The 23,686-nt window shown below is 38.3% G+C and overlaps 1 protein-coding gene across 5 annotated transcripts in view; it reads left to right on the forward strand.

The window, feature by feature from the left end:
• HMCN1 (hemicentin 1) overlaps nucleotides 1-23,686 on the forward strand; it is a 516,590-nt gene that overhangs the window by 466,631 nt on the left and 26,273 nt on the right. For 4 of the 5 annotated variants that reach the window (XM_043924342.1, XM_043924345.1, XM_043924344.1 and 1 more), the window contains 9 exons: nucleotides 543-713; nucleotides 884-1,054; nucleotides 5,044-5,193; nucleotides 5,496-5,633; nucleotides 6,932-7,053; nucleotides 7,691-7,928; nucleotides 13,451-13,513; nucleotides 14,650-14,769; nucleotides 15,670-15,804. In XM_043924342.1, the coding sequence (XP_043780277.1) occupies nucleotides 543-713; nucleotides 884-1,054; nucleotides 5,044-5,193; nucleotides 5,496-5,633; nucleotides 6,932-7,053; nucleotides 7,691-7,928; nucleotides 13,451-13,513; nucleotides 14,650-14,769; nucleotides 15,670-15,804 (1,308 nt within the window). Of the gene's footprint in view, nucleotides 1-542; nucleotides 714-883; nucleotides 1,055-5,043; nucleotides 5,194-5,495; nucleotides 5,634-6,931; nucleotides 7,054-7,690; nucleotides 7,929-12,940; nucleotides 13,165-13,450; nucleotides 13,514-14,649; nucleotides 14,770-15,669; nucleotides 15,805-23,686 lie in introns of those variants that run through there. The other variant, XM_043924346.1, reaches the window with a different exon arrangement.

The raw sequence follows: 23,686 nt of genomic DNA on the forward strand, positions 1-23,686 counted from the left end.
TGCTGAGTTATGTCTGACTCTGCGACCTCTTGGACTACAGCACGCCAGGCTCCTCTGTCCTCTGCTGTCTCCTGGAGTTTGCTCAGATTCATGTCCATTGAGTCAGTGATGCTATCTAAACATCTTACTCTCTCCCTCCCCCTTCATCTTCACTCTTTCGCAGCATCAGGGTCTTTTCCAGGGAGTCAGCTCTTAGCATTAGGTGACCAAAGTATTAGAGCTTCAGGAGCAGTCCTTGAACATTCAGGCTTGATTTCCTTTAGGATTGACTGGTTTGATCTTGCGGTTCAAGGGTCTCTCCTAAGTTTTCTCCAGCACCACAATTCAAAAGCATCAATGCTTTGGCACTCAGCCTTGTTTATGCAGGTTAAATGGAATTGCACAGTCACTGGAATGTATAGCCAGTTTCCAGTCAAACCACCTGTCTTTGGAAGATGCCTGTTTATCGCTCTGTGTGTTTCTTTTCACTTCCTGGATAGTCTTTCTGTACGCTTTGGATGAGCGTCATTGATGACCGCTTTTCCAATGGTTCTGTGTCGCAGCTCATGGGAACTGGAGTCCTTGGAGTGGCTGGGGAGTGTGCAGCCGGACATGTGGCGGGGGGCAGACGCGGCGGTACCGCACATGTGATAACCCCCGTCCCTCCAGTGGAGGAAGAGCTTGTGGAGGCCCAGACTCCCAGATCCAGAGATGCAACACGGACATGTGTCCTGGTGAGCTTCCCAACCCCTGGTGGCGGAAGAAGTAAAGCCTTTCATTCAGTGCTCCTTGTGGCAGCCCCATCACATCAGGTCTTGAAATGAAAGTTGTACAGGCAGAGTCACCGTGAGGGTAGATTTTATTACCCATTTGTTAATATTGACCATCTTGTTCTTGTTCACAGTGGATGGAAGTTGGGGAAACTGGCATAGCTGGAGCTGGTGTTCCACCTCTTGTGGAGGAGGTGAAAAGATACGAAAACGGCTCTGCAACAATCCAGTACCATCTAAAAGTGGTCGCCCCTGCCCAGGAGATGCTACTCAGGTATCCAGATGTAATATACAAGTATGTCCAGGTAAGCAATTACATTAGACTTTGGCAGGACCACATTTACAGACTTTCTGTGAATTAAAAAAAAAAGAAAAGGTGTCACTCTGAACCCTCAAATTATAAAATAGTGCCAACTCTGGATGAAAGAGGGGCTTCCCAGGTGGCTCAGAGGTAAAGAATTCACCTGTCAAGCAGGAACATAGGTTTGATCCCTGGGTTGGGAAGATCCCCGGGAGAAGGAAATGGCAACCCACTCCAGTATTCTTGCCTGGGAAATCCCATGGAGAGAGGAGCCTCATGGGGTACAGTCCATGGGGTTGAAAAGAGTTGGACACAACGTAGAGACTAAACAATGACAACAACTGGATGGAAGAATTAGGAAAAGGGCACTTTTTCCCCCTCATTGATGCAGCTCTGCACCAAAGCTCATGCTGTATATTAGTCTCTACTTGCCCCCTTATAGGCTCCTTTTATAAAAGGATATAGTCTTCCCCCAGCTGTAAATAGTAGTCCTGAGCTTGAGGAGTAAGAAGGGCAAGGAAGAGTGGGAAAACCAGGCTGAGATTCCAGGCAGAAAAATGAGGGTGGGGCAGAAACTGAATAGTTAATAGAAATACACACTTGGAGGCTGTTCTTTCACAGATGGAAATATAAAAAACATGAGTACAGACAGTAAAATAGGGAAAATCCTGTTTTTAATTAAACAGGAAAAGGAAAAGATTAGGGGGAGATCAACTACTATCATTCAAGTCATGCAATATGCCAAGATATTGTGATACAAAAATTCAGAAGGAACAAAGCTGGACTTCTAGAACTCATGGATCTGAGTTTATTGGAGTCCCAAGAAATGGAAAATATTAAGAGTATTCATCTCAAAGAACTGGACTGCCTAAGGGCTTTCAGAAGACCAAAAAGAACATTTTTACACATTTGAAATATTGGCACCATTGGACATTCCGAAGCTTTAAGGCTGCTTTGGAAATTAATTATCCCTGAAAATCAGCAAGGCCTATTTGAAAGAGTGACAGAAAGGAGTTATATGAACAGATGTATAGGATATAAGCACGCTGAAAGAGCAAGCATCCCTCACTCAGTTGCTTAATATGTCTCCTCCACATGGCGCTGATCACCAATGATGTTGAGACTCTTAACATGTAGGCACAGTGATGGGTCTCATTTCAGGTGAGATATTTTGTAGCTCAGTCTCTCATGGTATCAGGGACCCAGTGACAGAAGGAAGTCCAAATAGGCAAATAATTTGGATTACAGGATCTGATAGAGAGTTTGAAGGATCCCAACTGGGTAGACAGAACTAGGAGACATCTATTGAACACTGGGGTTCAAGTTCCTCTGTGAGACTAGAGAATCAAGGTCAAAATGGGAGGCCACTCGTTAGTGATGACCTGAGAACTAAGGAAATTAGTGACCCTACTATCCTCCTCTGGCCCTGCTTAGGACTCAAGAACAAAAGTAGCCAGCCAGGTCCTACTATGTGCTTTTCCACGTCATCTTGCTGCATGGTTCCCATCACTCTCCAGACTCTCTACTCTTAGCTGCTCAGATGTGACAAGCCGCCATCTCCTAAAAGGGTGACATATGCTGTATCTTCTACCCAGAAAGCCTTTCTCTGCCCTCCTTGACTTGTGTGCATGCTCAGTCCTCGACTTAGCTAAGACTTAAGCAACTAATTTTTCCATCTCTAGTCTATTTTTACCTCTTTCTCAGACTTCCCTGAGTAGTAGATATCTTACACATTAGTGCATTTCACATCTATTTGTAGAGAATTCTAATTTAATTATCTCCCCTGTTTAGATATAAGTGCTATGAAAGCAAGCTTCATGTCTTTTTTATTTTTCTTACCATTGTATTTTCAATACTTGAGTAACAGATGAATATAATCAAGAACATGAAGGGTGAATCAATGTGAAAAAAACTGTTTCTCTCGCTAGTAAAATAATGCAAAATAAAATGATGAAACACTTATTGACTTTTCTCAGATTGAATACAACTGTATTTCTCCCCAGTATATAATTTGTTGTTTAGTTGCTAAGTCATGCCCTGCTCTTTCGCAACCCTAAGGACTGTAGCCTGCCAGGCGCCTCTGTCTGTGGGGTTCTCCAGGCAAGAATACTGGAGTGGGTTGCCATGCCCTTCCTCAGGGGATCTTCCCCACCTGGGATCAAACCCACATCTCCTGCATTGGCAGGCAGAGTCTTTATCCGTGAGCCATCAGAGAAGCCTCAGTGTATAATACATGACAACAACATCTGAAACACCTTATGATTGCTTTAAACTATACTCAAGTGTGTGTGTATTTAGTCGCTCAGTCGTGTCTGACTCTTTCTGACCCCATGGACTGTAGCCCGCCAGGCTCCTTTGTCCATGGGATTCTCCAGGCAAGAATACTGGAGTGGGTTGCCATTTCCTTCTCAGTAAAAGGAATCAAATAATGAATATTTTTAGTTATTAGCTGCTCTGAACCCAGATACCAAGAATATAATTTGCATTTCTATGGGATTATTCTGATTTTTTTTTTAATCTTATCCATTCAGCTGTCATTCATAAAATCCTTTCCTTATATTTCAATTTAAAAAAGAAAGCTATTTAAAACCTGGCAATATTCACTTTGCTAAATATTTCTGAATGGATGCAGAAACATATAATATTGTAAATAAACTATACTTTGATAAAATTAATTTGATGTTTGACAGAAAACAACAAAATTCTGTAAAGCAATTATCCTTCAGTTAAAAATGAATAAATTAAAAAAAAACTGGAAATAGGCAAAAAAACAACTGTTAGTTTCTTCTCAGTGTATTTCCCTCTCTTGTCAAAGCATGGACTCCTTAGCCACTGATTCTGTGTTAGTAACCAATATTTTTGTTGAACAATGGAAAGAAGGCATAAAATTACTGTAAAGCTACTTTTAAAAGATTGTATGATTCTTGCTCAGCATAAATGTCTTGGTATAAACTTTGCAGCAATGTTAAAAGTACAACATTCTTCTCAAATTTTTCTCAAGGTAAACATATTCCAGTATATATATATAATATGAAGAGCTTGGTAAGCCATTGACCTGAAACCCAAGACTGAACAATAACCCTTAAACGCTTCACATTTATGTTGGTAGTGACCTGTCACAAGGCTTTGGAGCTGTTTCATTCCTTCCTTCTGTGTTCTCATGAAGGAGGTAATGGATAAAAGAATATGGGTTTTCTGAACCATTTTTCTAGAGCCCCCATTTACGCATTAATGGATGATAACTTGTTTTTCTCTTTCTGACACACAGGGAGCTCACCTCGGCGCTCTGTGATGACGTAGAAGGGTGGGATGGGGTGGGAGGGAGGCTAAGAGGGAGGAGCTAGATGTATACATGTGACTGATTCCCCTTGTTGAACAGCAGAAACCAACACATTGTAAAGCAACTGTACCCTGATAAATAAATAAAAAAATAAAGAATATGGGTTTTGATGACAAGCAGATCTCTGTTTATAGCCTCATTCTGTTGCTTCCTAATTAAGTAATCATGGGACAACCACTTGAATGCTCTGAACTTTATTTTCCTAGTCTGCAAATTCTATTTATTTTAACTGTGGCTATTTAAACTTACCTTATAGAATTGTTGCTAGAATGAGTTAACACATGTTATGTGCTTCTTGTAGTACATGACATGCTCAATAAACCCTCATTATTATCAACATTTCATCACCGTCACCAAACACATACTTTATTTTGGCTTTGGGACTGGGTGCTGAATGTATTCTTTGGATTGTGAAATAATACTATGATGTACATAGATTGGAAGGATCCTAGATTTATGCGGGATGATGAGTGTTACATGGGAGTAGAATGTTTTGAAAGCTTATTTATTTCACTCTGAAATTCAGATGTCATATGATATTTTAAATGTTTGGGAGAAGATTTGGAGCATCTTTGAATACTGGCTCTCTTTTCTCCAATGTAATGTTGATGAAATTGTTTCCTTTCCAAGAATGTTTTTTCTTCCCACAATAGGTGGGCCCCAGCGAGCCAGAGGAAGTGTTATTGGAAGCATTAATGATGTTGAATTTGGAATTGCTTTCCTTAATGCCACGGTCACAGATAGCCCAAACTCTGATACTAGAATAGTACATGCCAAAATTACCAATGTACCTCGCAGTCTCGGTAAGTCTCTTTGCTGATAAAAGTTGTCAATAAGCCTCTTTTTAAAAACATACATTATTCTTCTTCATCTGTTATTTCCACTAAAAATTTCTAGGGATGCTACTACTAAATGAGCAGTGTAATGGTCCTTAGTTTTATCCCAATGGTAAACTCTTTTTAAAAACTGATATTTTTAGATGCTGATATTTTTGTTGTTATTCAAGTAAACTTAGGATTCATCCCTTTGAATAACTTGCTGTGAGTAACAACAATGGTCTGTAAATGTTTTGCTTTGACATCTTATTTACCCCTTTTTTCTCTAGGTCCAGCAATGAGAAAGATAGTTTCTATTCTAAATCCCATTTATTGGACAACAGCAAAAGAAATAGGAGAAGCAGTCAATGGCTTCACCCTCACCAATGCAGTTTTCAAGAGAGAAACCCAAGTGGAATTTGCAACTGGTTCGTATCAACTGAACTTAATATCCTATTGCTATTTAAAAATATGATCACTATAAAAATTGGCAGTTTAGAAAAATATATGTTCCCACAGAGGATAATTTCAAGGTTTTGTTGCCATCTTATCATAAATGACATAAAAGCAACTTTATATTTTCCTATAAACTTTTACTGACATGGCTCTATAAGAGGCCATATGTTTTCAGATAGTATAGTGATTTTTATAGCCTAAAAGTTCTTTTTTCCTTCATCTTTCCTGTATCTGTTCTCTTTAATTCCTTAGAGAGGGTTTTGAAGGCCAAGCAGAGCAGGAAGCTGAGTCATAGCTATTAATTAAAGGTTTTTGTCTTTGAACTGGAGATTCAGTTATGATATCTGATAGGGATTCTTTAATCAAAAAATTGGAAACATAAGCAAGCAAATCTAAAGACTTTTCACTTTATCCTTAGCTTTAATGCATATGGATTAGCAACTCATTGTCTTTTCCAAGGGCAGACAACTTTTTAAAGACCTTCATATGAAGTATCTTCGAAGGTGGTCTGCCTTTGTAGCAGTGATCTTTAAGGTAGCAGGGCTGAGGAAAACCATAGCTTTAATCAGCCCACGGGACACGTGGGTCTTTGTATGGCAGTCCACTTCCTAAGATGTCCCTTTGCTGTTTCTAAAAGCATCAGCAAGAACAAAGCGCTGGATCCAGACTTGTAGCTGTTGCCAGTCTTCCTGTTCACGCTGTCCGTCTCCTTCTCACAGGCGATTAGTCCATTTCTGTAGAACTGCCTTGCTATTGCTTGTCAATTCAAAGTGTGGATTCCTTCACCTAATTATAGGTGTAATCGGGTGAAAATTTTTGTAAAAAAAAAAAAAGTGAAAAAAGGAATTTTAAAATCACTTTAATTCAGTAAATCTAAGTCTTTAATTTGTGGACTAAGTGCTATTTTAATTCTCTTATGATTAGTATTTAATCAAGCGTGAAGTACAATAACATAGCTGAACTGGTATAAAAAATCTGCAATGTGCTTACACAAACCATGTTTTATAAATACACACACACATATATATGCATGTGTGCATACTTATTCGTATCTGACTCTTTGTGACCCCCATGGACTGTAGCCCGCCAGGTTCCTCTGTCCATGAAGTTTTCCAGGCAAGAATACTAGAGTGGGTTGTCATTTCCTTCTCCAGGGAATCTTCCTGACCCAGGGATCGAACCTGCATTGACAGGTGGATTTTTTTTACCACTGGGAAGTGTCCCACACACAGTATATATGCTGTTGACATGAATCAATTGTAATTCCTAGGAGAAATCTTGCGGATGACTCACGTTGCCCGGGGCTTGGATCCTGATGGTGCTCTGCTGGTAGACATCATTGTGAGTGGCCATGTCCTGCAGCTACAGTCACCTGCGGAAGTCACCGTGAAGGTAAAACATTAGGGTAACTTGCCTTCCCTGTTTACTGGAGTAATGCTAAGAGTAAGAGTCAAAGATCATTAAAGAAGCACAGAAAACTTGTATAGTTTCCCTTGTTCACTTTGGAGATTAAATCTCTAAACCACTAAGGGTAGAAATGGCTATGTGGTCTTTGTCTAAAAATCTTTGAAGAGGAATCTTTATAAGCTTTTAGTAGTTTTATGACCATGCTTATCAGGACTAAGATCAGAGCTATGTTGATTTAAGCCATTTAACTTTCTATAGACAAAGAGAATAGTAAGTCTTACATAAAAGATTTTATAGACCATCCACAAAAGTACTCCAGAAATTAAAGGATGATAGCAATCGCCCTTTCACATTTTTACTTTACTTTTGACCGACAATTCTGAGTCCCTTAAACTCTCATTTATGACACTAAAATTATGAAACTAAGGTAGTTACAATGGTAGGTAGGTTCAAACTTTAAGTTGAGCACTGCTATACAATTATGATTTTTATTTAGAACTGTATATTTTAGACCCTACACCATTTTTATTTTTAGCTCATTCTACATATCGTAGTACCCTCAAGAAGAAGAAAAAAAAAAAATGGGCCATGCTGATCCTCAAATCCATATTGTCCTTCTTAGGATTACACTGAGGACTACATTCAAACAGGTCCTGGGCAGCTGTATGCCTACTCGACCCGGCTGTTCACCATTGATGGCATCAGCGTCCCTTACACATGGAACCACACTGTCTTCTATGATGAGGCACAGGGAAGAATGCCTTTCTTGGTAGAAACACTTCATGCATCCTCTGTGGAATCTGACTACAACCAGTTAGAAGAGACACTGGGTTTTAAAATCCATGCTTCAATTTCCAAAGGTAATTTGGTTAAGGGGAAATCCAGCTCTCCATGCTATGTAGTCCTTTCTAAATGGGTAAAAGAATTGCACTGATGCCATTCAAAATAAGGATGTCAAGGTACAGACTGAACGTAACATGTTTTTCATGTGTGTTGTCTATGTTTTATAAGTAAAGTCCTATGGTAAGTCCAATCCAATTAGCATTCTAGTACATTTGGTTCGCTAATATGCGTCTTCATATATTAATAGCATATTGGAGTTGTTACTGTTCAAACCTATATACACAGAGCAGTTTTAAAAGATATCCTGTGTCAACGATTTTTCTTTGGGTAATAAAGCCCATTTGTTCTTGTTTTGAGTCTTACAAGATTTTTTTTAAATTCCTGAAACATGTAAAGGTGTATCTAAGCCTAGTCAAAAAAAAAAAAAAAAGTTTCTGTATTTTAAAAGCAACTTTTAAAAACTGAGGAGTAATCACCAGAATTCCAGCTGTCATTTATTTTTCTTGGAAATTATAGCTTTCGAACTACTTCCTCTTGGTCTTAGTAGTACCCCTGTGCTGGTGGGTTTTGATGTATCTATATTCTGAGATATCCTTCTTCATTTTTGTTTTATTTAAATATTTATTTTTAAATTTATTTTGGGGTATAATTGCCTTACCTTGTTGTGTTGCTTTCTGCTGTAAACAGTGTCAATCAGCCATCAGTATTCATGTGGCCCCTCACAAGCACTGGGCTCCCTGTTTACACAGCCACTTCCCGTTAGCTCTCTCCTCTACGTATAGTCATGCGTGTGGCTCAGTGCTACTCTCTCAATTTGTCCCCCCTCACCTTCCCCCGTTGTGTTCACAAGTCTATCTTCTATATCTGCCTCTCTATTCCTGCCCTGCATATAGGTTCATGAGTACCATTTCTCAGTTGTAAGAGGCACCATGACAATTAGCATTCCATATCCCGTGGGGTTTTGATGCGTGGAGATACTTCCTTGCATGTGATTATGTTACAGACACTGTTTGGATGACTTTGATACTGACCTTAGGCTCCCATGAGTGTACCTAAAATGATTCAGAGTGGTCTGGTGACTGTGTGTTTTGCTTTGTGCAGGCTTTCCTAAAATAAATCCAAATAGATTTAGCCAGCATCATCTTATCATGCTCAGCACATACACCACAAATTCATTTTCACCGTTTACCCTTGGTCTCATCAGTTGTGCATGTAACTGTTTTCATCTTCAGCATCAGAACGACTTCATCAAATTTGAGATCATAGTAGTGTAAGAATATATTTACATTTTTTTAACTAATCTCAGATTCATGAAGCCTCATAGCCCCACACCTTCTCCACCCACGTCAGTCACCACCACCTTATTTTACTATTGTCATGCATGTTACTTTTTAACTTGGACAAGAGAAAAGAGCCACTGGAACAAAGAGTTATATTTTCTTTTCCCCAGTAACACCTACTTTTCTAATTTAATCTCCACTTCTACTTTTTCCAGTCCTCCATATAATTTTTTAAAAAAACTTTAGCACAAGATTTTGGTTAAAATGAATTTATCTTATCTGGGACTAGAGGAATTAAAATGATTTTTGAAAAGTCATATGTACTTTCTACCCAATCGTGTTAAGTCCTCTAAACTTGAAACTGCTTGATGGTCTTTATGGTTTCTCTCTACTGAGGGATTTGAGTCCCACGGTAGAAGGAAACACTGTGAGACATTAAAACCTCTTACTATTCCTGGATACTATGATTTTATGAATTACATTACAGCTGATGTAGCTGCCCATTGGTTGTTATTGTTCCTGATTGTTGTAAGAATTGTGCACCTGCAGTTTCTTTTTAAGTGACCACCAGGGGGCAAGCCTGCATTCTGAGTTGCTTAACCAGCATGTTCTCTCTCTTTGTTGGGTCTAAGCTAGAACTATGGTTACAATGTAGTTAGACTTGTACAGAGCCTGATGATAGTTCAGATTTCTAGACACAAAGATTTTGGTTTACCTAGTCTAAGGTAGGACCTTGGAGTCTGTATATTTAAAACAGCCCCTGAATGATTCTGCTGTATCTAGCCTTTACTATATGATCCAAACCTAGGTTGCCCACATCATAGTGACTGTAAGGAAACCTTCATACTGCTTAAAAACACAGGTTTCCCAGGCTTCTTCCTTTGCCATTCTGACTGGGGTAGAACCAAAGGATCTATATTTTTAATAAACCCTCCAATAGATTATAGTATCAGTAAAGTTTGGCAGTTATTAGTCTAAAAAGATCCTAACTTAATTTTTTGAAGCATATTCTGATAGTATACTAATATGATAGCATACTGATAGAAGTGACTGCAAGGAAGAGCATCAAAATCTTGGCAGTAGCTTGTCTCAAGTGAAAAGGGTACAGAGAATTTTATACTTGTCAATGTTTTTACAATTATATATTACCATAGCACAAATATTTTGTATTGCCTTCCTACTGTGTCAAAAAAGAAAATCATGATATAATTCAAAGTCACGTTCTTTAACTACAAGAGAAAGAGTAAAAGTAAAATGTGTATTTTATGTACTTTGATATAAAAATCTTTGGACATTATAGATAGAAGTGTTTATATGGCTGAACCAATATTTAGAGCCCAAGTATTATGTTTAAAAACAAAAAAAAAGAAACATTGAGTGATTCTTGGTAACATTCTGACTAAAACAATGTACAATGAACCATCCATTTACATGACAGTTGCATTCCTGGAAAGTTCATTGTATATTTTAATCACACAAAAAATGTTTAATAATTGGAAGATGAGTTCTAGCCATAGATAATTACAAACAGCTTTCTGGATTCCACAAAAATCTTTTGGGGAAAGGGACACATCTTCATCTTGCATCCTTATCCCACACATTGCAATATTTAAAACCTGCCCTGGGGTCCACCCCACTCACGAAATAGGCTTCCTATTAAATCTTGTCATCACCAGGACAACCAAAGTCTCTCCCAGCAAACTTCCCAGATGCCGCCTCATGGAAGCTATCTCCCTGTTTAGAACCAAATTCTAAAGCTTCTATCAGATAATAACTTATATTTATGTGACACATTTTTCCACAACTGTGGCCCCAACACAATGCTGTACGCAACATACTGGCTACATTACGGCATAGGTAAATGAGTGAATAAAAATGAAGCATGAATTATAACCACCTGAATTGTATTCCTTTTAAAACTTTATGTTGGGGTATAGCTGCTTTACCACATCGTGTTAGTTTCTGCCGCAGAGTGAAGTGAATCAGCTGCCTGTATACGTATACCCCTCCCTCCCGCCCGCCCCACACCTCGGTCATCACGGAGCACTGAGCTGAACTCCTGGCACCATACAGTCAGCTCCCCGTCTGTTTACACATGGCAGCGCACACATGGCAGCGCCACTCTCCCAGTTCATCCCACCGACCTCTCCCCCTGCCGTGTCCACACATCCATCCCCTACATCTGTGCCTCTAATCCTGCCCTGCAAATAGGCTCATCTGCACCATTTTTCTAGATTCCATATACATGTATTAATATCAGTATTTTTTTCTTACTTCACTCTATGTGACAGACATTTCTCTAAAGAAGACATACAGATGACCAAGAGACACGTGAAAAGATGATCAAAATTACTAATTATTAGAGAGATACAGATCAAAACTACAATGAAGTATCATCATCTCACACAGGTCAGAATGGCCATCATCAGAAAATCTATAAATAAAAATTGCTGGAGAGGATGTGGAGAAAAAGAGAACTCTCTTACACTTTTTGTGGGAATGTAGATTGATACAGTCACTATGGAGCACAGTATGAAGGTCCTTAAAAAACTAAAAATAGAACTACCATATGACCCAGCATTCCACTACTGAGCATTTGCCCTGAGAAAACCATAATTCAAAAATACATCTGCACCCAGTATTCATCATAGCACTATTCACAATAGCCAGGACTTTGGAAGCAACCTAAATGTCCATTCACAGATGAATGGATAAAGAAGATGTAGTACATATACATAATGGAATATTACTCTGCCATAAAAAGAAAGGAGATTGGGTCATCTGAATTGTTTTCTTGAGTTCAGTGGTTGAAAGTCACACGGACTTGCATCTAAATCCTTGTTCCAGATTATAATTTTATTACCTTTGACTTTAGGTTACTTGCATGACCTCAGTCTCAAATTCTTCACCTAAAAATTGGTTATGATGGGAGGTGGGGAGTTCTGAGATTTAAATGTAATATAGCACATGAAACTCACAGTACTGTGTGACAATCAGCTATCATTTAGCAAACGTTTCTATCGCATCTACCCTGGCCCCATTCCCTTGAAGATGCAGGAAGGCTTGGATACCCTCAGGGTCATTTTTACACTTGGAGAGGAAATGGATCATGAACCTCTGCTTTCTCTTCAAGGTTTTAAACAGTTTGATTACCTAGAAATAGCAAGTAAGGCTTTAGCTTTCTAGTCAAGGAACTATATTCACTGGAGTAGTATTTCTTCCACCCCCCACAAATATAAATGTATGAGAGTTTTGAACAGTGTCATGGTCTCAGCAGGGCTTAAATAACTTTGTAATCAGAGACTCTCCAAAGTAGAATGAATATGAAAAATAAATATGCAGCCTCACTCTATGAAGAACACCTAAAGCAATAAAAGTAAACCATCTCATGTATTTGGAATTGAAGGAAAATCTAAGATAATTTCTAAGAGATTGAATATAAACTCAGTGTATTATATGAATTAAACAAAAATCCCCTTAAGAGAAATCTATTATGTCAATGATTGTCTTTTAAGGTGTGTGTGTGTGTTTATATTACTTTGGTAACTTGAAAATTAGTTTAAGTTTTGCATCTCATTAATGTTTATAATATATTGGTAAAATAACTTACATCCATCAAAACAGTTACATTATAAGAAAAGAGATTCCCTAACCTACCTATTCTTGTTAATATGTTTTCTTCTAATGCTAATCTAACATCTATCCCATAATGATATGCCTGTTTCTTCTTGCTTTGACTACACGGAAAGGAGAACACTTGGTTATACACAGAGGAAGTTTGCCCCAGATGCTTCACTGTGCAAATGGAGATTGACAAAAGGAGAGGTTTTCTTCATTAGAGTTTGTTTTTTACTGGCATAAATTATTTTAAGGGTTTTCAAAATACCATTCCAACTTCGGGAACAGAGAAAGTAAATGGCTGGAAGAATAGGATTTTGCCTGTGGTTATGCCTGGCAGTCACATTGATTCGTATCCTTTTTTGTTATTAAAGAATAATTAATTTTCTTTTGATTCATGTAAACTACTTAAGCAGAAAATCTGCTTCCATTGGCTGCTTGCCAACAGTCTCTACTATGATTCATTTAGTTCTTGGTTGAGAAACAGGAAAGGTTTTCCATTCTGCTTGTTTTCACCTATTGCATTTGCTGTCTCATGTGTTCCACTTTTGGCATATCTTCCCAGGGAGGATGGTTCTGGAAAGAAATAATGTGCTAAAGTTCTAACAAGTCAGTTAATTTTGCTTTTGTCTTTATGGTAGGAGAACGCAGTAATCAGTGTCCCTCTGGGTTTGCCTTAGACTCGGTTGGACCCTTTTGTGCTGGTAAGTACAAGAATAAATGATGCATTTTTGTTTTTCATAATCTGTTCATGCTATCATTAATGGACTTTTACTGTCATTTTGCTAGCTATTTGTTAATCACAATAGTTCTCAGTCTCATTTTACAGGTGAGGAAATTGAGACGTGAAGAAGCTGAGTGCCTCAGTTCACTCAGCTATCAGATGGCAGAGCTAGGTTTGGATTTAAGACAGATACAGAGCCGTGCTGTTTCAGCTAGTTTCACAGTCAAGTATGTCAGGGATCATGATCAAGTGCAGGGGTAGACTGGACACAGAAACCAAACACTGGACCGTGTTTGACCACCTGATTGCCACGCGTGTGAAACAGCAGTAATTCATCTCTAAGCCACCTAACCCTAGAAGTGCCCCGTTGTAGCATAGGGCTGGATTGTGGGTGGAGGACTGATGACTAAACCTGCCTTGTGCCATCCATGTGCCAGTGCAAAAGAGTCACAGAGAAGTAAACAGCTAAATAAATGGGATTCTCCAGGCAAGAATACTGGAGTGGATTGCCATTTCCTTCTCCAGGGGATCTTCCTGACCCAGGAATCGAACCCAGGTCTCCCGCATTGCAGGCAGACACTTTAACCTCTGAGCCACCAGGGAAGCCCAAATAAATGGCTAGAGGAGCTCAAACTGGCATACACAGTGCCTTTCTTTTTGCTGCTAGGCAATGAAACATCATACAGTGATAAAAAGGTCATCTTTAGAAACTGTACTGTCCAGGTTCAAATCCCAGCTCTGCCGATAATGACCTATGTGACCTTCAGCAATTTAGTTAGTTCTCTTTGTTCCTCAGTTTTAGCATGCAAATGAAATAGGAATCCTAGGAATGTTGAGATAACATAGGTATAATAAAAAGCATTTCAATCACAGTACATGGTCATTATGTCTTAGCTTTCATCATTGTTGTTTTAAAATTAATCCAACCACTGTCAGAGATAATGTGAGGCCCCAAAAGCAATTTCATTTTGTGTTTCTATTCTGTGGCACATGGAGCATTTTCTGTTACGTTGGATCCATTCATTGGCCTCTATAGGCAACTCTCTTTCACCCACTTTAATAACTCCTTGAAAGTAGGGCTTCTCCATACTAACTGGGTCTTGTTTCTTCTTCCAGATGAAGATGAGTGTGCCGCAGGGAATCCCTGCTCTCATTTCTGTCACAATGCCATGGGAACCTATTACTGCTCCTGCCCCAAAGGGCTCACCATAGCTGCCGATGGAAGAACTTGTCAAGGTAGTCACACGGCTAAATCTAATCCACACATTTAAGCAATGGGCATGGCAATCTCTGACCTAGGAAAAGCATGGAAGACCAAGACTCTTCTTTACTACCGTTTTCTGCCTCTGCCTTCATGAAGTTGAAAAAGTAAGGCAGAGAGAAGACTGCTCACACACTGCCTTCTTATGGGGCACTCTGGGGGCAGGGATGCCTCTAATGATTCACTCAATCCCCACAATACAATGACAAGAGGCAGGTAGGCCTGTTACCATATGCATTTTACAGGGATAACACCAAGGAAAAATAAGGTTATAAAGAATTTAAGTGAACTGCACAATCCTGGTAGGACTTTAGGAACATTAAAAAAAGAAATCACACATTTCTATCAGATTCTAGGTTCGCTTCACAGTTAGAAATTGTATAGGAGCCTAACTTATAAATAAAAAAATGAAAAGAAGAAAGGATTTCTCCTTCTATGCCCAAGGAGGCCTCTGTCTAAATACAAGAGAGAGAGGGAGTAGGGACATAAGAGGGCACAGGAAGAACTTCTATGGGAATGTTCATATGGATTGGGCACTTTGTATACATTATTTCCTTTAATTTTTAAAGGAGTACTGAGAGACAGATATTATTATCCTCATTTTACAAATGAGAACTCAGATGTTAGAAAGAAGTACCTTTTTTCAGTCACCTAACTTATAAGTGGTCTGATGGATGGCCTGGTCTTTGAAGATACACACTGTCCTGCTAGGAGCTTGTCAGCTCTTCAACCCATCTGAAGGGACCTACCCCAAAAGTTCTTGCTCTTGTGTATTTCAAGTGTCACTCATTGCCTTCCTTATTCTTATTTCACAGCAGGTTCTTAAATTGGTTTTTTTCCCACCCCCCTTTGTTAAATGAATCACTTTGTTGCAGATATTGATGAGTGTGCTTTGGGTGGATACACCTGCCATGCTGGTCAGGCCTGTGATAATACCATTGGATCCTATCGCTGTGTAGTCCGCTGTGGAATTGGCTTTCGAAGAACCAGTGATGGGCTGAGTTGTCAAGGTATACAAATGGAAGCCCTTGCTTTATCTTCATTATATTAAGAGTTAAAAACACTGCCTGTTGGACCATTTAGGGTGAACTCCATTTAATAGATTGAGCTTCACAGTAAAATATTTAAATGTAATATTCTATAGCTATTTTAAGTATTTGTAACAGTGATTTTGAATAAAACTTGCCTATAATACTTGAAAGAGGAGATCATACAGCATGATCTTAATAAAATGTTTCATACTTGAGATTCAACAGATGTACAAGAAAGCCTTCTTAGAGTTCCCCTCACCTGAGTAAAAGCAGAAACTTCTGAGAAATGACCATGACTATCAATTACCTCTTCAGGGTAGAGTCTAGTCCGAGGAGAGAGACATAGAGTAACCCTACCATAAATCTCTTCTGCAGGGTATTTCATGATCCTGAAGAAGATGCAAAAATCACTCATCCTTGTACAGACAAATATTATCATACAATCTCTTTTATCTCATTGTTTTCTAAAGAACCCTGTCTGTTCTTATCATAGAAGTCAATTATCCCCTCTTCATTTCTGCTGTTAGGTCTGGTTTATAAGCCTTTAACTATCACAATGAAACATGTTACTTTTTTGGTTGGCACCTATGTGCACAGAAATAAACCTTTTCTCTTATTAAAAAAAAAAACCCCTCCATTTCATAAGACTGCTATTTATTGCAGGACTTTTGATGTAAAACTTACTTTTTAGAGGAATTTTAGATTCACAGCAAATTTGAGTAGAATGGAAAAGAGATTTTCTAAATTCTCCCTGCCCCAACTCCTTCACAGCCTCCCCCACTATCAAATTCCTTCTAGAGTGGTACATTTTTTACCAAGGATAAACCTACACTGACACATCATAACAACCAAAAGTCCATTGTTTACATTAGAATTTACTCTTGATGTTCTATATTCAAATGTCATGTATCCTCCATTATAGTATCATGCAGGATTGTTTCCCTATCCAAAAAATCTATGTTACACCTAGTCATCCTTCCCTCCCTCAACCTCTGGGAATATTGATGTTTTTATTGTCTCTCTAGCTTTACCTTTTCCATAATGTCATATAGTTAGAATTATGCAGTATGTAGCCTTTTCAGATCAGCTTCTTTCACTTAGTAATACACATGTATGTTTCCTCCATGTCTTTCCATCGGTTGATAGCTCCTTTCTTTTTAGTGCTGAAAAATAATCCATTGGATGACTCTACCACAATTTATTTATCCATTCGCCTACCAATGGACATCTTGGCACTTCAAGTTTTAGCAATTATGAATAAAACTGCTGTCTGGATTTTCCAAGGAAAGGCACAGTGGATACAAAGCTAAATTCTTATCAATAGTAGAAAGAATGAATGAATTATGGCATATCTTTACCATAAACCACTGTGTGGCCATTACAAAGAATGGGATGAAGCTGTACTGTTTGGCTTAGAGGAATTTCCATGAGACATCCGTTAGTGAGAATACTAAGATGTAGGAAAGCATATGTAACTTGTGTAGGAAAGATTATGTGACTGGAAAACAAACAGTAACAAAAGAAAAAAGGAAGTGTATTTATATATTTAGGGAGAGCTACAGGTGTACATAAAAGAAATATGCTATTACCATTTCTATACTAACTACAGATGTTATTTATATTAGATTGTTACTGTAGGTTGGCTTTGGTGAACAAGAAGGGTAAAAAGGATAAAGGCCAAGCAAAAGAAGAAGAAAAACGGCACAAGAGAATCTTTTCAAAGTATATGATCACAGAGCAGGGAGCAGACAAAATGGGGGAGTAGAAGGATTTGAGCTCACCTCCTCTCATGAAATCACCAAACTTACAACGAACCACTGAACAAAAAAGACTTACACCTACCAAAAAAGATATTCTGTACATCCAAAGATGAAGAAGCCGCCACAGTGAAATGATGGAAGGAGCATATTTGTGATATAATCAAATTTCATTCCTACCACAAAGTGAAAAATATTTCTATCACAGAGGTTCTCCCCAGGAGTGAGAGTGCTAAGCTCCATATGTCAGGCTCCCTAGCCTGTGAGTCTGACATTGGGTGGAAGAGCCCCCAGAGCATTTGGCTTTGAAGGCCAGGAGCTCCACAGGACTGGGAGGAAACAGACATTCCACTCTTGGAGGGACACACAAGGTTTTACATGCCCTGGGACATACAGTAAAGCAGTGACCACATAAGAGCCTGAGCCATACCTACCTGTGGGTCTCAGAGGGTCTTTTGGAGAGGAGGGGTCAGCTGAGGCTCTCTATGTGGGCAAGGACACTAGAGGCAGAGGCTCCAGGGAATATTCATTGGCGTGAGCTTTCTCAGAGGTCTCAACAGCAAGACCTGGGCTCACCCAACAGACTGCAGTCTCCTGTGCTTGGACACCTCAGGCCAAAGAACCCACAGGGTGAAAAGGCAGACAGACTGCCTAAAGCCTGAGCTCACAGGCTATGTTTAAACATACCCCTGACATGGACCTGCCTACCAGAGAGACAAGGCCCAGCTCCACCAGTGGGCAGGCATCAATCCCTCCCACTAGGAAGCCTGTACAAGCCTCTGGACCATCATCACCCACCAGAGGCAGATACCAGAAGCAAGCATAATTACATACCTGCCGCCTGAGAAAAGGAGGCCACAAACACATAAAGTTAGACAAAATGAGTCAGCAGAGATGTTCCAACTGAAGGAACAAGATAAAAGCCCAGAAGAACAATGAAGTGAAGTGGAGCAAGGCAATCAGACTGAAAAAGAATTCAGATATGACAGTAAAGATGATCCAAGATTCAGAAAGACAGTGGAGGCACAGACTGAAAAGATACCTGAAATGTGTCACAAAGACCTAAACACTAAAAAAAAAAAAAAAAAACCAGAGTTGAGCAATACAGTAAGTGGAATGAAAAATACGCTCTACGGCATCAGTACCAGAATAAATGAGGTAGAAGAGCAAGTGAACTAGAAGAAGAGATTGGTATTGGTGGAAATCACTGCTGCAGAACAGAATAAGGAAAAAAGAATGAAAAGAAGTGAGAACAGTTTAAGAGACCTCTTAGACATTAAAGCACCAAAATTCACATTAAAGGGGTCGGTCGCGGAAGGAGAAGAGAAAGGTCCTGAGAAAACAGTTGGAAGAAATAGCCAAAAACTTTCCTAACATGGGAAAGCAGACATTCAAGTCCTGGAAGCACAGAGTCCCATACAGGATAAACCCAAGGAGGAAGATGCCAAGACACACATTTATCAAACTGACAAAAATTAAAGACCAACGAGAAAATATTAAAAGCAACAAAGGGAAAGCAGCAAGTAACATACAAGGGAATCTCCATATGGTTATCATCTGACTTTTCAGCAGAAACTCTGCAGCTTGAAAGGACTGGCATGATATATTTAAAGTGATGAAAGGGAAAAACCTATAAACAAGAATACTCTACCCAGCAACGCTCTCATTCAGATTCAACAGAGAAATCAAAGGTTTTATAGACAAGCGAAAGCTAAGAGAATTTAGCACCACCAAACCAGCTTTACAACAAATGCTGAAGAAACTTCTCTAGGTGGAAAAGAAAAGGCCACAACTAAAAAAAAGAAAATTATAAATGGGAAAGTTCATCAGTAAAGTCAAACAAACTGTAAGGATAGAAGATCATTTACAAACAAAAATGGTATCAAACCAGCAATCATCAGGAGAGTGCAAATGCAGGATATTAGAAATGCATTTGAAATTAAGAGGCCAGCAACTTAAAACAATCTTGTATGTTTATAGACTGCTATATCAAAACCTCATGGTATTAATAGCTGCAAACCAAAAATCTACAATAGATGTATACACAAAAAAGAAAGATCAATCCAAGCACAACACCAAAGATAGTTATAAAATCACAGTAGAAGAGAACAAAAGAGGAAGGGACCTACAAAAGCAAATCCTAAAGAATTAACAAAATGGCAATAAGATCATACATACTAATAATTACTTTCATCTATATTGTCTAAGAGACCCATTTCATATCTAGAGACCATACAGACAAAGTGAGGGAATGGAAATAGGTATTCCATGCAAATGGAAATTAAAAGAAAGCCGGAGTAGTGACAGTCATATCAGACAAAATAGACTTCAAAATAAAGACTGTTACAAAAGACAAAGAATACTACATGATCAAGGGATCGATCCAAAAAGAGATGACAGTTGCAAATATACATGTACCCAACATAGGAGCACCTCAATATATAAGACAAATGCTAACAGCCATAGAAGTACAAGTAACACAAGTCAACAATAACAGAAGAATAGTGGGAGACTTTAATGCCCCACTTACCTCAATGAATGGATCAGAGAAAAAAGTCAATAAGGAAGCATAGGCCTCAAAGGACATATTAGCCCTGATGGACTTAATTCATATTCATAGAGCATTTCATCCAAAGGTAGCAGAATACACATTCTTCTCAAGTGCATATGGAACATTTTCCTTGATTGATCACATACTGAGCCACAAAGAAAACCCTGGTATATTAAATTGAAATTTCTTTTGCAGCCACAGCACTATGAAATTAGACATCAACTATTAAAAAAAAACTGCTCAAAATACAAACACATGGAGACTAAATGACAAAAAAAAAAAAATGGATCACTGATGAAATCAAAGAGGAAATCAAAAAGGACTCAAATGAAAACACAACAATCCAAAAATGTTGGGATGCAGCAAAAGCAGTTTAAGAGGGAAGTTTATAGCAATACAGTCTTACCTCAGGAAACAAGAAAAATCTCACATAAACAACTTACCTTACACCTAGAGCAACTAGAGAAAGAAAAACAAAAACAAAACCCAAAATTAGTAGAAGGGAAGAAATAATAAAGATCAGAGCAAAAATAAATGAAATACAGACAAAAAACAATAGAAAAGATCAGTTAAACTAAAAGATGTTCTTTGAAAAAATAAAATTGATAAAGCTTTAGCCAGACTCATCAAAAAAAGGGAGTGGGCTCAAATCAATAAAATTATTGAAATAAAAAAGGAGAAACTACAAATGACACCACAGAAATACAAAGGATTGTAAGAGACTACTACAAACAACTATATGCCAATAAAATGGATAACCTAGAAGAAATGAACAAATTCTTAGGAAAGTACAGTCTCCCAAAACTGTCAGGAATAAATAGACAACATGAACAAACCATAGCTCAGTTTGTAAAGAATCCGCCTGCAATGCAGGAGACCCTGTTTGATTCCTGGGTCAGGAAAATCTACTGGAGAAGGGATAGGCTACCCACTCCAGTATTCTTGGGCTTCCCTTGTGGCTCCGCTGGTAAAGAATCCACCTGCAATGTGGGAGACCTTGGTTCAATCCCTTGGTTGGGAAGATCCCCTGGAGAAGGGAAGGGCTACCCACTTCAGAATTCTGGCCTGGAGAATTCCATGGACTGTATAGTCCATGGAGTCACAAAGAGTCGGATGTGACTGAGTGACTTTCATGAACAGACCAATCACAAGTACTGAAATTGAAACTCATTCAATGGGGACACCATCACTCTGATATGAAAACATGACAAAGACACCACAAGAAAAGGGAAACTTACAGGTGAATATCACTGATGAACACAGATTCAAAAACCCACAACAAAATATTAGCAAACCGAATCCAACAATACATTACAAGAATCATATACCATGATCAAATGAGATTTATCCCAGGGATGCAAGAATTTTTTAATATCTGCAAATCAGTGTGATATACCACAGTAACAAGACTGAAGAATAAAGCCATATGGTCATCTCAATATATGCAGAAAAAGCTTTTTGAGAAAAATCAACATCCCTTTATGAAAAAACTCTCCAGAAAGTGGGGATAAAGGGAACTTAACTCAACATAATAAAAGCCATGTGACATATCCACAGCAAACATCATGCCCAATGGAGAAAAGCTGAAAGCTTTTCTTCGAAGATCAGGAACAAGACAAGGATGTCCACTCTCACCACTTTTATTCAATATAATTTTGCAAGTCCTAGTCATGGAAGCCAGAGAAGAAAGAAAGAAAAGGAATCCAAATTCGAAAAGAAGACGTAAAACTGTCACTCTTTGCAGGTTACATTATACTATACATAGAAAATATGAAAGGTGCTACCAGAAAACTACTAGAGCTCATAAACGAATTGGGGAAAATTTCAGGATACAAAACTAATAGCCAAAAGTCTGTTGCATTTCTATAAGACAGCAAAAGATCAGAAAAAATTATAAGTTACTTAAGAATAAATTAAGGAAACAATCCCATTTACCATCACAGCAAAAAGATTAAAATGCCTAGGAATAAATCTACCTAAGGAGGTAAAAGATTTGTACTCTGAAAACTACAAGATGCTGATGAAAGAAATCAAAGATGATTCAAGTAAATGGAAAGATATACCATGTTCCTGGATTGAAAAAAAATCAACATTGTCAACATGACCATACTACCCAAGGCAATTTACAGATTCCAATGCAGTTAATATCAAAATACCAGTGACATTTTTCACAGAACTAGAACAAAGATTTTTAAATTTGTATGGAAACATAAAAGACTCAAAATAGCCAAAGCAATTCTAAGAAAAATGGAGCTGGGAGAATCAGGCTCCCTAACTTCAGATTATACTACAAAACTGCAGTAATTAAAACAGTATGGTACTGCCACAAAAACAGAAATATAGATCAATGGAACAGGATAGAAAGCCCAGAAATAAACCCCACACACCTATAGCCAATTAATTTATAACAAAAAGGCAAGAATATATAATAGAGAAAAGAAAGGCTCTTCAATAATCGGTTCTGGAAAAACTGAACAGCTACACATAAAAGAATGAAGTTAGAACATTTTCTAACACCAAATACAAAGATAAACTCAATGGATTAAAGGCTAAATGTGAGACTGGACACTGTAAAACTTAGAGGAAAATGTAGGCAGAATACTCCTTGACATGAATCACAGCAATGTATTTTTGGATCCACCTCCTAGAGTAACTGAAATAAAAACAAACAAATGGGACCTAATTAAAGATAAAAGCTTTTGCACAGCAAAGGAACCATAAACAAAACAAAAAGATAATCCACAGAATGGGAGAAAATATTTTCAAACGATGCAGCTGACAAGGGATTGATATGCAAACTGCTCATGTAGCTCAATATGAAAAAGCAAACAACCCAATCAAAAAATGAGCAGAAGATCTAAACAGACATTTTTCAGAGACATACAGATGGCCAAAAAAGCACATGAAAAGATGCTCAACATCACTATTAGAGATAGGCAAATCAAAACTACAGTGAGGTATCACCTCATACCAGTCAGGATGGCCACCATTAAAAGGTCTACAAATAAGTGCTGGAGAGGGTATGGAGAAAAGGGAATACTCCCAACTGTTAGTAGGAATATAAATATGGTATAGCCACTATGGAGAACAGTATGGAGGGTCCCTAAAAAACTAAAAATTGAACTACCATATGATCCACCAATGGGCACTCCTGGGCATATATGTGGAGAAAATAATAATTTGAAAAACCACATGCACCCCAGTGTTCACTGCAGCATTATTTACAGTAGCTAAGACATGGTAGCAACCTAAATGTCCATCTATACATGAATGGATAAAGATGTGGTACATATATACAATGGAATATTACACACTCATAAAAAGAATGAAATAATGTCATTTGCAGCAACATAGGTTATCATACAAAGTAAATAAACTAGAGAAAGACAAATATTATTGACATCACTTACACATTTGATCTAAAAAGATGATACAAGTGAGCTCATTTACAAAGCAGCCAGACCCACAGACACAGAAAACAAATTTATGGTTACCAAAGGGGAAGAGGTGGGAGGAGGAGATAAATGAGGAATTTGGGATAAAGATACACACA

Source organism: Cervus elaphus, chromosome 14 (genome assembly GCF_910594005.1).
Source record: "Cervus elaphus chromosome 14, mCerEla1.1, whole genome shotgun sequence".
NCBI lineage: Eukaryota > Metazoa > Chordata > Mammalia > Artiodactyla > Cervidae > Cervus > Cervus elaphus.